We start from the raw sequence: 16,530 nt of genomic DNA, 5'->3' as shown, positions 1-16,530 counted from the left end.
AGAGAACTCAGATGTCAATGACATTAGGAAAGGCACCTGGGAACACACACCAAACCTGGATGCAGGTTCCCCCTGACCACCAACTTTATCTTTATCCAAAAGGAAGACTCTGTGCTTAGCAAGACATACAAACAGCTACATGTGGTCAATTGAGCAGCAATGGACCCTCAACATATGAACCAATGGTCCTGCTTTGAGCTGAGGAATGACCACCTTTCCTAGACAGACCGCGACCCCCAAACCAAAGAGCCCTGGAACACAGTTGGTCATGCCCCAACACCACCACTGGGCCAGGCTGAAACTACCCCATGTTTCCACAGCAGGCCACAAGACAACTCTGGCACACGTTCTGGTGAGGTTCTTTTGGCCTGGAGTTCACCAAGAAGTTTAAAACTAGTGCCACTCCTGCCCGGAGTGCCAGCTATTAGTCATGCAACATGTATACAATGAGTACCCAGTGCTCCCCTGATCTGCTTGCCAGTGTCAATCATGTGGACATGGACCTAGTGGGTCTCCTTCCAAGGAGGGCCACCAGATTCCAACACATACGTTTGATAGTAAGAGTATGCCACCCAATTTCCTGAAGCAGCCCCAAGGCAAAGCAATACAGCCCAGAAAATTGCAGAACTCCTAACGGTTTTTGCCTGGGTCAGCCTACCTCAGAAAATACTCACCAACCAGGGCATCAGCTTTACTTGCTGACTGCCTAAACAGGTGCGTGGGCTCTTGGAGGTCAAGGAATTAGTGTACATCTGTATGCCACCCCCATGGGGACTCAGACTGCTTGAGCACTGGGGAGAACATTTCAACTGGGTGGCCACTGTCCTGAGGACCTTGCATAATGTCTGATTCACTAACCCTAAGACATGTCACATTGGACAGCAAGAGACTACTTACCTCACGTATATCTTAGCTGTATCTATCACCAGCCTATTTATTGAGAAAGTTCAGGTCTTAACAGCCTGCCCACCACCAACCAGAAAATATCATGTACACCTGTTTCTAAGCCTAGCCAACCACTATCAGCAGTTCATCCCCAACTTCACCTCCACTGCAGCCCCATAATGGAGCTCCTGACAGCCCACAATGCAGCCTTCCAGACCCTGAAGACAAGCCTCCTTGCCAAGAGCCTTTGCTATAGAGTCCAGACTTTAACAATACCTTTGTCCTTCAGACTGACACCTCGAAGGTGGGACTTGGGGCAGTCACTTATCAGGAGGTTAATGGAGATAGCTATCCCAACCTCTATAAGTCAGTCATAATTTGTTGCTGTGTGAGCAACGATACTCAGTCATCAAGAAAACAGACCTACACAGTCAAGTGGGCCTGTGATGCCCTCACTTATTTCATCCCTCTGGGGCCCAGTCATTCCAGTCATCGATCATGCCCATATGAGATGGCTAAACTCAATGAATAACACTAATGCCAGACTTATGCAATGATATCTCACATTACATCCATATACATGCAGGGCTGGGGTCAGAAGACGAGGGAGCCGGTGGCGGTGAGCCGCAGCTGAATCTGGCATTTGGGGGGAAACTGCAGATGGAGGACTGGGAAGCCAGTGGATGTGGCAAGCTGCAGCAGGAGGGCCAGGGAGCCATGGCTGGAGGGCCAGCAGTAGTAGACAGGAACTGCGGGGAAGAGGGATGGGGGAGACATTAACCTCCCCTGGTACTGGACCACTCAGATCCCAAGGGTGCTGGACCTGGGAGGTGGAACTTGTGAACAGAAGCAATGATATGGATATATAACGGGTCATTCTCAAACATACCACATTATAAAAATGTAGGTCCTCTCTAAAAACAGACTGTTTTTAATATTGTATCATCATTCTGCATCTGAACATATATTACTACTCCTAAAAGTTCAATAAAAAAACTAAACCAAAAGAACAATTATGTTTTCAGATACCTAAAAATTGTTCATTAAAACTTTTACGAAGATATTTCAATTCCCTGCTTTCGACAAAGTGCAACAGTAACACCATAAGGAGCAATATCAGTACAGAGCCTTGACAGCTCAGGAACCTGGCATATTCAGACATTAATTTTACATATTCAGGATAACTACTGGTTATTTTAAACTACTCAGCTATTTAAACATTTTATATCATACATTTTACATTTTCAAAAATAAAAAACAGAAATTGTATCTGACTTACTTTTTCTGGTGTGTTTTTCCACTGGATACATCAGAAAAAGTGTTTAGAACCTTACAGCTCCTTCCACTCTCTCAAACATACATGTTACTAATACTTTGCCCTTAGTCTTTTCATCAGAGATAACAGAAACAACATACAAAGATGATTACATCTCCCTATTGTCAGGTCACAGAAACTGATTTATTCTTGATAAGTTAAGTGATTTGCCCAAGTCACATTGGATATTCTTGGCAAACCTGGGAACATGTCCCAGGTTACCCAAATCTGAAGCCATTGCACTAATCCTAGACATGTATTATTCATTGTATAGATTTTGAATTACTGCACTTTATGCAATGAGTCATTTGTAATAAAGAGTATGACCAGTGAAATATTGGCTATGGTAACCATTTTAATTCTCCTACCATAAAAATGGCTGCAAATTATTTTAACTATATCACAGCAGTTTTGTGTTAGATGAGCATGATGTAGCTCTAACTAAACTGATCCCATTATTTTTAGTTGTATGCATAGTTCATAAGTTTATAGTTTACTTTTCATGAACTTCTGCAAATAAAAGAAACTGGAGAGCAAGATCCAATATAACATCATGTTACCTTTGACTACTTGATAAGTTTCTGTGAACTAAAAAAGGAGCTGTAAAACTATTACATCTTCCCAAAAAGCAATTCTATAGAAAAACACATTTGAGATGCAATGTCTCCAAATCAGTGTTATTTGCAAGTGATTTAATAGAACAGACATACTTACTGTACAGTACCTGATTTCCATGAAGATCCAAAACATCAAGATTTTTCAAGTTTTCCAGATTTGAGATTTTTTTAATTCTGAAACATTTAGAGGTTGAAATAAATTGTTTTCCACTTTAGATGACAGTATTTTCACATTTCTTCTACTAAAATCATGTAGTCTATCATCTATTCTTACCAAGTAGGAGAAAATAACAAGTTAACTGCCAATAAAATGAAATGAGTAAGCTTCCATACATAACTCATCCTTATTCAAGACATATTAGGAACCCAAAGATACAGGTGTTGAGTAAAGGCTATTGCAAAATATTAGGATGCTACTGCCACTGGTGAAAGAGGAATACATAGCACCTTTCGGTATAAAGTAATGTAAGAAAATCTATTGTGATTAACTGAGGAATACTCTTTTAAGAAGATGAAAACAAAACTACCAAGAGGTCACCACCAGAATCAATTTACTTAAACTCATTCTGTAATTCCTGTTAATTGAGTAGTATCTCCCAAAATAACAATCAGCAAATCAAGATTGGGGTGGACAATAGTTTTTGGCAGCAGGGGGAAAGAGGCAGTCAAGAATTTGTAAGTGGTCAAGGGCCACACTTGTACACACGAATTGGGATGTGGGGTATGGGATGGAGGTTGGGTGCAGAAAGGAACTTGGGATGGGGTATTGGCGTGCAGAAGTGGATTCTTGCCGGGGGGAAGAGGTATTGGGTGGGGGTACAAGGTTTGGAAAGATGTTGAGTAGGTGCAAGAAGGGGTGCACCAGGTTTGGGTTGTGACCTGGAGGAAGGAGTTGAGGTGCGAGACGGAGTGGAGTGCCAGATGCAGCTCTGATCAGAAAATGCTTTCCATAGCAGACTCCCAGGCAGCAACCCAGTGGGACCCTCAGGCAGGTTCCCTGCCTGACATGCCCCCATGTAGCTCAAAATCAGCAGCTGCTGAGACCAGAGTATACATCTCTGTTCAGCACATGCCATGGCGGTTGGGTGGCTTTGTGAGCTGCCTGCACCCACAAGCACAGACCAGGCAGTTCCTATTAGCCAGAAACCAGCCAATGGGAGCTGCACAGGTTGTGGAGGGGAAGTGCACAGAGACCTCCATGCCCAAGGGGTGCTGTGTAGAAACTCACTTTGAGCGGCATGTGGGGCTGTGGCAGGCTGGGAGCCTGACTGAGGGTCCTGCTGGGCTCCGAGACATTGGCAACACAGAGTATCATGGCGGAACAGATCCAAATGTTTGGTGGGCCAAATCCGCCCAAAGACAAATTTTGCCTGTCCCTGATCAAGATTATAAGAAAAGATGATCACTGAGTTTCACTATTACAAGTTTTCTGATGTACTTTCTCCACCAGCCTTGTTATGTAACTATGCTATCATGTTTTAACCCTTTGGTGTCTTGTCAACCATTCAGTGTGAGACTACATCTGCAGTTCAGATCTGATCTTTAACTCAACAGGATGCTTCCTTGTCAGTGCCACTGAGCTCAAATACTACTAAATGAATAGATTTGTTTAGCTTCGGACTTACAAACATAAATACACAAACTCTACCCACAAAGTAGAATTGCATTTTACGTTACTTTTTTTTTTGTTTTAATTTTAAATAAATATACCAATTTCTGTCAACTAGCGTGAAACTAGTTAATCTGTTAACCAATTTATGAAATTTCTGAGCTCTTTAGGTGATACAAAGTATACTATCTATCTAAGCTGGGAAGGAAGAACATCAAGAGCAGGGTTTAAAAGCATTCAAAAGCATGGGTTCTTTTACCCCAAACCCCCTCACACCCCACCCCAGACTGCTTTCCTGTGTATAGTTTCTTTTCTTCAACGATTTCTTCTATATTCTAGAAGTGCTGGTCTTGGAACAATATTGCTGACCTATCTCTAAAACCTTCAAGTGTCAACACAGTAAGATCTCAGAGTATGCGACCCTGCTCTTATGCGGCTGACCGACAATTCATACAATAACCCTCACTTTACATAGCTTCACATTCACACAATGCAAAGGTGCTGGTCTCTCAGCCTGCCTAGCTTCCCGCAGCTGCAGGCAGTTAGGCAGGCTAAAAGCCCCTTCCCCCAGCTTCCCAGAGCGGCACTGCTTGACAGCCGTGTCCATTCACCACCTTTAAACTCCTGCTGGCTCAACCCCCATAACTCCCCCGCCCCGGTGGCCCCAGCTCACCTCCCCCAGCAGGGGGCTCCAGCTGCATGCCTGGGGCTCCCCTCCAACCCCCACAGACCCAGCTCCAAGCCCCGTACCCCAACACACCTGCACACCCGGGCCTCAACACCCCCCCGCAGACCTGGCTCCAACCCCTGTGCCCCAGCACCCAGGCCTCAACCCCCACCCATGGACCTGGCCCCCAACCCTCCCGCACACTGGGGCCTCAACCCCTGGCCTGCACACCCAGGCCTCAACCCCTCCCAACCCAGCCTCAAACCTTGCAGATCCAGACCCAACCCCCCCAACCCCTGTGTGGTCCCAGATCACCCCCACGCACACAGCTGACTCAGCACTCGCAGGGCTCCAGCCTGCCCCGCCCCCACTCAAGCATGCCACCCTGGTGCACACCCATTCAACACCTCCCGCACCTGGCTCAACTCCCCCATGGCCCCAGCTCACCCCCCCATGCGTGGGGCTCCTACTTCAACCCATGCCTGGGGCTCTGGCTCCCAGCCCCTGGCATGCTTTGCAGGGCTCCAACCCCGCCGCCACTCAACCACCCCCTCCCACAGCCCCACCTCACACCCCTCCCACGCACTTGGGGCTCCAGCTCTCAGCCACTGCCAGCATGCGCAGGGGCCCGATCCTCCCTGCCAGCTCAACCCACTCCTGCCCCAGCTCTCCTCTGTTCAATCCCCCATCCGCCCAGCTCAACCTTCACCATTCCCAGCTCAACCCCCTTCCCTGGCACGTGCTGGGCTATCAGGTAGCAGCACACACACGTGCAGGACTCTACCCCCGCCAGCTACCCCCCCTGCCCTGGTTCACCCTGTTCAACCCCCCATTCCCCGCAATCACCCACAGCCCCAGCTCATGCTCCCCAGTACACAGGCTCCAGCTCCAACCCCCCTACCCAGTACCCCACAGCCCTGGCTCCAACCCCTTGGCCAGGCTCAACCCCCACCCCAACCCCCTGCAAGCCCCAGCTCAACTGCAGCCTCCCACCACCACTGCCGCCCTAACACACCCCAGGCTTAACGCCCCTGACCCTTCCCAGGGCCACAACTCATCCCCCTCAAGCCCTCCCGACTTATGCGAAATTCAAGGTACATAAGGGCTGCGTGGAATGCAACCCTTGCGTACCTCGAGGGATAACCGTACATCTTTTTACTGAAATTATAAATCAATTACATCTGTTGTAGCTATGTGAGATTGCTACATTTACCCTTAATTCTGCAATTCCAAAATAATATTTGAATTTTACAAAGATAAAGTTTGTCCAAATCATTTTGTTCTTAAATAGCTTCTGCACATTCATTAACATCCCTATGAAATGACTCTTCCACTAATATAGCAGGTCTCCAAGTGTGGTGCACCAGAAGTTATCATCCAGCCTACTTTACACTACTTTGAAAGTTGAACAACTTACATCCATGTCCGTTTCACAGTGGCTACGTCCACACTAGAGGTATCTGTCAACAGAATTTACGCTTCTATTGACAGACTGCCTCCACACACTAAAGTGTATCAAAAAAAACAATCTGCTCTGTCTACAGGGAGCATCCAGACTGCATGGACCTCTCTAGACATAACAACTAAGATTCATACATACCAGTTTTACTCTGTTACTTCTCATGCTAATTAAAAGAAATATACAGGTCAAATTATGTCTATCACCTTCAGTATAAAAAATATGAAACATACTATTAAACTGGAACTATGGCTAGCTTCCAAGTCTAGCTTCAATGGAGCAAACTGTCACTTTGGGAGAATGGGATAAAAGTCGAGAGCCTATAGTCCTCTCTTCCCAGCTGTCAACAGTATTACAGAACGAGCATGCTCAGCCTCTGAAGAGGAGGAATTGGAAATGAAACATCTTTTTTCCCCCAGAGAAAACATCATTGGGTGAAGTGGAACACTGTTGGCCAACAGCTGATTGCATCCCTTCTCACCTAGAAGGAAACCAATAGTGACACAGGCTTTTGACAGTTTGAAGGGCAGATTCTGGTGAGAAAAGCACTAAGAATATTAAACCAAAGAACGCTGGGCTTCTTGTAAGTGATACAAGATGTCAAAGGAAAAGAAAAGGGAGATTATTTCTGTGGCTGGTATTCTCTCTTTTTAAGCACTTCCCACTCCTTGGCCAAGACCTTACTCAGAGCCCTGAGGAGTTCCACTATTTTACTGGGTGTTTTTCGTTGTTCTTTTCCATTTGCTAATATTCTAACCTCAAGTCAGTATTACATAGTTCACAGCCTCACCTACTGGCAGACTCTATGAGACATCCCATGTACTATTCTTCAAGAACAAACTAGAAAAACCAGAACAAGGTGAAGAGACTTACTTTTTTTTTCCTTCATTTGTCAAAATAAAACTCTTCAATGGCTGTCTCCAAACTTGAACTTTCAAATACAATACACTAAAACAGCACTCTAATGTTATTACTATCTAGACATGTGACCTTTCACAGCACTCTTAAAGATTACCAGGTTTAAAATTCATAAGTAAAATATTTAATTCTACAGTGCAAATGCTAGGATACCCAAACAGGAATAATACATTTTGACAACTATTTAATGGACTTTGATTTTTTTTTAACTTTAGAAAACACTTCCTTGGTGATCATGTAGCTAAATCACCTAAAATTTGCTTAACAATTCTTCCAACTTGCAAGTGATCAAGTACAGCCCTTCCCTTGAGATAGTCAATATGAATAACATGAACAACCACAGAGCCATATCATACAGCCCTGAGTCACACTGCACCTACTGATTACATAGCAGCACACATATGACTAAAAGCAGCAGTATTTGGCCTATATTTACGTAAAGTTATGTTATTCACTAGCTATATTTCCTATCACCACAGCAAACTCCTTAAAGCAGAGGGGAAATCCACCATCCATTCTATCTACTCTCTCCCTATCTGAGGATGATCTACTTAAAAGAAATATTTAAGCTGTCTGGAAGAGACGTACCTTTGTGTGCAGAGAGACAGATGCCTTCATGTGTAACAGAGAAATGTGCAAAATATTAAAACTACTTTTAGAGACAATCTTCAATTACAAGATTACATGCGCTCACGGGTACAGTTAAACCAAATCAGAGGAAATGGATCTTACCTGCAAAAGCTCATTAACCACTAAATAAATCTGTTAGTCTTTAAGGACTTTAAGCACTGTTAGTGCTTCAGGACTGCTTGTTATTTAAACAAGGAAATGTTTATGGAAATACTGATGATAATTTCATATAAAAATGCACAGCAAGAAAAGATGGCTGTTAGAATTGGAGTATGCACAGCTTCTGCAATGTCTTCAACATCTACTACTCTAAGCCGATGAACTGATACGTAGTTAAGAAAAGGAAAGGCTGGTGACTGTGATAAATGGTATGAGATCAGAAATTACCAAGTTTACTTGTGACTACCTGCTTGCTGCAGTCAAGTTTGAGGCACACATTTGTTTGTCCTATACATTAGCTTCTGGCAAAAAAATTTCTTCCAGCCTATACAATGACTGAAAAATTAATATTGGCCTGTTTAAAGAATTCAGACTCAGGAAGGAAAAAAAAGGTCTACGAGACCTTTTTTTCTGGAAGGCAGGTAGGGAAGGACTAAAAAAGCAGTGTGCTTTCTGGTAATAGATCTATTACAACAACATCATATACTGGTTTTGGCAAGATCAGCTTTAAATCTTTAAAATTATTGCTACTAAAGCTAAATACAAAAGAAAATATTGAACAATACAAATGCAAAAAAAGTTCAGAAGGCCAACAGCTGGAAAAAATGGAAGAGAACTTGATAGAGAAATGCATACCCAATGGGTATTTAGAGAGGAAATTGCCACTACTCTGACCATATTAGAGCCTAAACTGACTTTCTGCAAGGTTCTCTCTTCAGCAGCTGTTTAGACTAAACATCTGGAGAAGACTGCAAGAATGGGAAGTTCATTATACAAAGATAGAGTACTTTGGGTTTTATAGAACCTTCTTCGGTTATATCTTTTGCAAAATGAAAGTCAGGATGGTTCAGCTATGTTCCTATTTCAGCTAAAGAGGAACACAGAAACAAAGTACAGGTTTTGCCCCATTATACTATTAAAAAGGATCAACAGGACAGTCTTCAATAAACATCAGTACAAACTTGGGAAAAGTGGAACCCTTATACACTTAATGGAGCTGTTATTGTTTCCTCAAGCTTTCTGACTGTAAGTAGCCTCTTGCTTAGAAGACAAAACAAAACAAAAACAAAGTCTGACAAATATGTGATTAACCACAAGAAGTCCTGTGGCACCTTATAGATTAACAGATATTTTGGAGCATAAATTTTCGTGGGCAAAGACCCAATTCATCAGATGTATGTGATCAAGCAGGTCTTTACCCACAAAAGCTTATACTCCAAAATATCTGTTAGTCTACCAAGTGCCACAGGACTTCTGGTTGTTTTTGAAGATACACACTAACTCGGCTACCCCTCTAAAATACGTGATTATTAAACAGATGGCTCCCTCTCTTAAATTAATGTGAACAAAAACGGAGGACTCACTTTCTAAAACTGAACCTTTAGACTGTCAATAAAACTTTTATTCTTAATGAAAATGTCAAAAGTGTTATCACTGAGTACTTTAAGCAAATACACAAGTAATGTTACTATGTTACTCCAAAATACAAAAAAGTTCATTTATGGACAGCTTGCCCAATTTTTGGTTACATAAAATATTTGGGGCAGGGTTCTAATTTTTGTTTAGGTTAAGTTTTAATTTTATATTTTCTGTGCCTGGATGAAAATACAGTGTTACAGTATTCTTAGAAAAGCACTGTACTTTCGACAGGCTGTTTCATTACATTTGATACCCTGATTGTGTGCACAGTATTATCATCATTGTTGCATGACTAAAGAACTCTTTTAAGGAAAAAAAATACATAAAACCTGATGCCTAAACATCTTAGAGCTAAGATAATGTTCATGAACTAAGTCCATTTTTGGTGAGTTATAAGAGGGATTTATTCTCCCCACTGAGATTTAGTAATCTCACAAATACTCAACCAAGTATCAACAAGTAAAAAACCTTCTTTTAAGTGGTATGCAATATATTCATAACATCCTTGAGGGTCTTCTGTTTGTAGAAAGACCCACTCCAGATCCAGAAAGAGTTACATTTGTTGCTCATGTATTTTTCTGAAATTTAAAAACCACTAAGTGAAAATGAGGATAAGACAGAAAAGACACCTGTTTTAATGAGTGTTTCCATACAAACTTCCTGGAATGGTGCCCAATGGCTTATAACCCAGGGACCTTCATCTCTACTTTCATTACTTTCCAACTAAACTGATTTATGTTTATGTAGATTTTACTCTCCAAAGTCAAGTCAAAAAGAATTCGTGTCACAGGGGAAACAGGGACGGGGGATTTGGTTTTGAGCTGAAGGGAGAAAGGGGAGAGAGCTTTAAAAGTCAAGAGAGGAACCAAAAGAAAGAGTCAGAACCAGGAATTAAGGCAGTATTGTGCCATCTAATAAGAAGAAACACAAGCAACAGACTTACAAGCCTGGTAGTTAGCAAGAGGGAACAATTCCTGGGAAAGGTTAGTGACTCTCACCTTATTTCAGTGAAAGGCAGTTCAATGTCCAAGGCATCAGGAAAGAAAAAAGATTTATGAAGAAGTTTGGAAGTGATTAATTTTTTTTAAAAACTAATAGTATTCCTTGAACAGGCTTGACCAAAATCAAAAGATGGCCTGACTTGAAACCCAGATCTGAGACCAGACTGGATGACTTCCAGTATCTCCCACAAACAAAATCCATTAACAAAGAGAACACAATAGTGTACAGAAATTGATACCTAGGAGAGATAAGATAACAGTTAATCTACAACATTCCCATTAACTACAATGCCTCATCTAAGCAATGTAAAGTGCAAAGTTCTCAAACTACATCAAGTTTAAATATTCTGCTGAAGCCTGATATCCAGCAATGTGTATGGTGCTTAAAACTGAAAGACATTTAACTTTGCAATCCTAAAACTGTAGAGGTGTTTATGCCATTGAAATGTTCATATTTATATATTTACATACTTTAACTGACATGCTAGGATTAGTTTTGAAAACACAGAATCAGTTGTATGCTGATGGATGAGAAACTTATCTGCTACATATTTCAGAAAATTTGTCTGTTTGATCAAGAACTCCAACTAAATGTAAGAGCTCAGATTGCCAAATTTGGTATACAGCTTTCTCTTACCATACCTAAAAGCAACGTAAAGGTTCTGTTGTATTTTAGCCCTAGCCTGATACACAAGGGACTTGTTCGGGTTTCATCTTGAAGATTTCTGTTAAGATTTTTGACAGTAAAACTATTCATATCACAAAATTTTTCATTCCTAGGCAATTTGGTTAGTTGGTAGTTCTGTAATTAAGAATTACATAACACTTGAATGTCTGCTGATTTAGCATATGCAATGTGTGCTCTGCTCTATTACCACTAAGATAGCTGTAATGCCCAACGGCCAAAGCAGGCTGGTCGAAGTTCAAAAGAATGGTCATGTGTGCACAGGTGGTGGGCAGCCAAGAGGTCAACTGGTACCAAAGGTGGTACAGGACACTGATCAGAGTTCTCGCTGAGCTCACTAGTCAGGCTATGTAATTGAAGAGAAGGGTCAACAAGTTAAGACAGTGATCTGACAACTCAAGGTCAGGCAACAAAGCTGGACATCAACACAAGGTCAGGAAAGGCAGTATGATAAGCTTATGCAAAAGTAGCAAGGCAATGGCCTGTGACTCAGACAGCTTCCATTTCCTGCTGGGGTCTTTATGTAGCCCAGGTATCCTACAAGAATGCTGTCTGTCCAGCCAATCGGGGAGCTGGGATGTGCCTGCAGTGGAACTAAAGGCTCGAGCATGAAGGCTGGTGTTCAGGACATATGGGCTACGTCTACACGTGCACCCAACTTCGAAATAGCTTATTTCGATGTTGCGACATCGAAATAGGCTATTTCGATGAATAACGTCTACACGTCCTCCAGGGCTGGCAACGTCGATGTTCAACTTCGACGTTGCTCAGCCCAACATCGAAATAGGCACAGCGAGGGAACGTCTACACGCCAAAGTAGCACACATCGAAATAAGGGAGCCAGGCACAGCTGCAGACAGGGTCACGGGGCAGACTCAACAGCAAGTCGCTCCCTTAAAGGGCCCCTCCCAGACACACTTTCATTAAACAGTGCAAGATACACAGAGCCAACAACTAGTTGCAGACCCTGTATATGCAGCACGGACCCCCAGCTGCAGCAGCAGCAGCCAGAAGCCCTGGGCTAAGGGCTGCTGCCCACGGTGACCACAGAGCCCCGCAAGGGCTGGAGAGAGAGTATCTCTCAACCCCCCAGCTGATGGCCGCCATGGAGGACCCCGCTATTTCGATGTTGCGGGACGCGGATCGTCTACACGTCCCTACTTCGATGTTGAACGTCGAAGTAGGGCGCTATTCCCATCCGCTCATGGGGTTAGCGACTTCGACGTCTCGCCGCCTAACGTCGATTTCAACTTCGAAATAGCGCCCAACACGTGTAGACGTGACGGGCGCTATTTCGAAGTTGGTGCCGCTACTTCGAAGTAGCGTGCACGTGTAGACGCAGCCATGGAGATATACATATCTCATAGTGCTAGAAGGGACCTCAAGAGGTCATCGAGTCCAGCTCCCCAACCTCTCAGCAGGACAAACCACCTTCCCTGACAAATTTTTTTTTTTGGCTCTGTTTGCCCCAGACTACTAAATGGCCTCCTCAAGTACTGAACTCACAACCCTGGGTTTACAAGGCCAGTTCTTGATGGTTCATTGTACTGTCATGGCACGAAGACTAGTACAATATCTAGCGACTTGGCAGAATGGAGTTCAACACACACATCTGGAGAATAACTAACCAGAAAGAAGTATAAGTTGCACACCTGTGGCAAGATCGTGTATAATTTTGAAGATTCAGGAGACAAATACTATATTTATAAAGTACCTTACTTTATATGAAATATTTCATATTCTCAGTACGTATACTCTCTTTCTCAAAGAGTATAGATGAAATGACAATAGCAAACATGAACAGATGTTTAAAATGGCACAAAAATCATAGGGATATAAATAAATCCTTAAAAATGTAATTTCTTTAGATTTAACAGGCACTTTTTAGTAGGGCTGTACTAGGTCAACTTACACCCCAGTCACATCACAGACCCCAAACTAGTTCTCTCCTCATGCCCCCACTCCTAGATTCTGCCACAATCACTCCAAGAGTTGGTGGGGGCCAGAAAGGAGGGCAGCAGCTTAAGGCTCTCATTCTCTACCACCTCAAGCTCACCCTCACCCCAGAACAGTGGCTTCTGGAGTTAGCACCTCACTGGGATGCAGCTCTTCTCTCTGGAAGTCACCCTGCTGTCACTACACAAGTCTTATCTGGGTCACATTTTCTTCACAACCATAAGTACCAGAAATCAGTGGGCTAGAAAATTATGTTTATATTTAGATGAAAATTGAGATTCTGATGTAACCACTTCAGGAGCTGTGACCTTAATCCAGACTTTGTTCTCAGACTCATGAGGCTAAACTAGTTTACTTAAAAAAAGAACTGTACAATTAAAAGCACTATCATGCTCAAAATCAGTTAAATTATATAGCTCTACTTACTAGTCTGCTCTTCCATGTTTAAATGTGGTGCAGTAGTCACACCATTGTATCAGAAAGCTCTATTCAAGTCAAGACACAAAATTTCACAGCAGCAAAACCTACAGTTCATTGAAATATTTATTCTGCCATCAAGAAATACCTCACATTCTTGTCCTCCCTTATTCATAGAAAAGCATGCATGTCTCACAGTTTAAAATACTTATTTGTGTAAAACTCATCATTGTTATTGTCACTGTTTTCAATTATGCTCTGCAAGCAATTCCTCTCCTTCCTCTAACATATGCCAGGAAAGGAACTCCCTAGGCCTTTGTTACTGTGGTGCTCTCCACTGGGCTTACACTTCTCACTCTCCACACTCCTAAACTGCAAGCTGAGCTTCAGCTCTCAGTCTTCCAATCTCCTCCTATGTGGCTACATCAATGAGTGCAGGGATTATGCACTGTAATTCAGTTAATACCCTCTTGCGAGGAAAGCCAGAGAGTAAGAAGCAACAGAAGGCAGCTTCTGACAACACATGGAGATAAACACTGTTAAAAACCTGGCTGCAGACAAAATGGCAAATTCCACAGCACAGATGCTGAGTTAATGTGGCATTTCGGAAAAATTAAAAATCTCATTATCATGCTCTGCACTGGTCCTAACACAGATGAATGTAATAATTTTGCAGCTCTCATAACTAATGATAATCAGAGATTTTAAACAGAACGCATGTGATGTGGATTACAGATGTTACACCATAAATAAAAATATATGGACCTACTCAATATTTTTACCTGTTCTTCCCCAAGAGGAGAACACGCAGAGACCTCAGAGTTGAAAGCCCACTTATTTCCTCTATCTGATTATCATATAAATCTAAGAAAACAAGATGCTGCAGATTAGAAATATTCTGGATCCGAGTTATAAAGTTATGCTGGAAGTTCAACAAGCGAAGATGCTCTTCCCCATCAATAACTGGACAAACTGTCAGTTTTTGTCTGAAAAAGAAAGATTACAAAGTAATAATTGTAGAACCAATTGTTAGAAAATTAATAAACAAAGTAGGTGATAATAATGAAATATATTTATAAAAATATAGTGCAAATACAAATTACAAAGAATCCCGAAGACTACAGCATAGAAATAGAATATTGAAAATTGTAATAATCTGAAAAACGTGGACAATAAACACAGTGTAAAGTCATTTCACTGCACTGTATTATTAAACCTCATTTATTTTAAGACATGTTACAACTATAGGATGCTAACAAAATTTAATATACACATTTTGCAACACATTATAATAAATGTGGCCAGAGGCTTCTGTTTACGAAAGGCTTTGTCTGAATCATCAATTACTTGTTAGTCAACAGTATTGCTATAGAGCCATCATCTCAGTACCAGACACTTTGAACCACATTATAATCTTCCAACAGGCAGTGCAGTGACTGCCAAAGTCTTCCTGGATAGCATATCAGCAGTCCATATTTATATTAATGCCAGTCAAACTATCCTTTTACTACTTTGAATTTTAGGAGGATTAATTGGTTCACTGAACTTTCACTTTATAAAACAAATTAAATAATATATGTTAATTACAAGTAAAAACAAAAGTAACCTAGGCTATATATGAATTAAAATAAGTGGTCAGTGCAGTACTGCGAAAAAAGTTATAACCCTTCTGACAGTTGCTTCTGAGAGGAATTCCATTGAACTCATGGGACTCCTTAGAGGAGTAACTACATGCTGGAACATAAATTTTGCAGGCTGGGGATTTATACTGTTTTAGTCTATCATTTTTAATATTTGGGGTGTTTTTTATTATTTTTCTAAAATTTACACCACTATATTTGTATAGTCAGAAATGATATCGTAGCCAAGATACGTCAGTCCAGAAATTCATAAAACCCCATACACAAGTAAGTGCGAAACTCCTGTCCCTGCTACAGTCCCTAACAAAGCTCCAACTGACCTAAATGGAGGCAGGATTTTATGACAAATTTGTAGATAATTATTCTAACCTTACTATGAGTTAGGAACTTGTCTTTTAAAAGAATTATACATCATTAACACAGGACTTTATCACCCGTGGCATGAAAAAGAGCAGGATATAATATATTTATCATTAAAACATGGGATAACCATTTTAAGACCTGTATTAGGACAGAAAAATTAAAACAAGGTTGCACTAGAGAAGAGAAAAAAAATCTCCTTTAATAAAATGTATATAAAATTAAGATTTTGCAAAATTCGCAAATTCTACTGTGGCTGGTCATCAGTTTTTCCAGACTAATGGACAAAAGATCATTACAGAACACTCCACTAGCTTTTAGCATTTACTTCAAGCTCTACCTAGGGTTGTGACACCAGCTGGGGGAGCTCCAGTGCATACAGTAGGGTCTCAACATTCACGAACCTAAGATTCGTGAATTCAAGTATTCACAAGGGGCTTCCCCGGGGGTCCCGGACAGGGAGCCATGGCTTCCCCGGGGCTCCAAGCCCCCACGTATTGGCAAAATTCAACATTTGCAAGGGTTCTCAACACAGAATCCTTGCGAATGTTGACACCCTACTGTATTTTGTTGTTCACTCACACTATGACACGCTTTCTCTCCTGTGTTTCAGCATCTGCCACAGCACCTGCTCTCAAAAACTTATTTTTCCTTGGAAAAATCCATAAACCAGACAGCTTTCTCCGTGGAGCTTCTGACGTGTTTTACCAAATATTTCTGTGCACACTGGTACCTAAGCTAGCGTGTTCCTGCACCTCATGTTTCTCTCACATTCAGACCCTTTGGGTCGTAA

At 41.9% G+C, this 16,530-nt stretch overlaps 1 protein-coding gene across 1 annotated transcript in view; it reads right to left on the bottom strand.

The window, feature by feature from the left end:
* LRRC49 (leucine rich repeat containing 49) overlaps positions 1-16,530 on the bottom strand; it is a 112,135-nt gene that overhangs the window by 86,326 nt on the left and 9,279 nt on the right. Inside the window, 2 exon segments of the mRNA XM_075006730.1 lie at positions 2,925-2,991; positions 14,520-14,723. Of these exon segments, the coding sequence (XP_074862831.1) occupies positions 2,925-2,991; positions 14,520-14,723 (271 nt within the window).

The sequence above is a fragment of the Carettochelys insculpta genome, chromosome 12 (assembly GCF_033958435.1).
Source record: "Carettochelys insculpta isolate YL-2023 chromosome 12, ASM3395843v1, whole genome shotgun sequence".
Lineage (NCBI taxonomy): Eukaryota > Metazoa > Chordata > Testudines > Carettochelyidae > Carettochelys > Carettochelys insculpta.
Note: the sequence above shows the minus strand (reverse complement) of the source record. Positions and strands in the feature narration are given on the sequence as shown.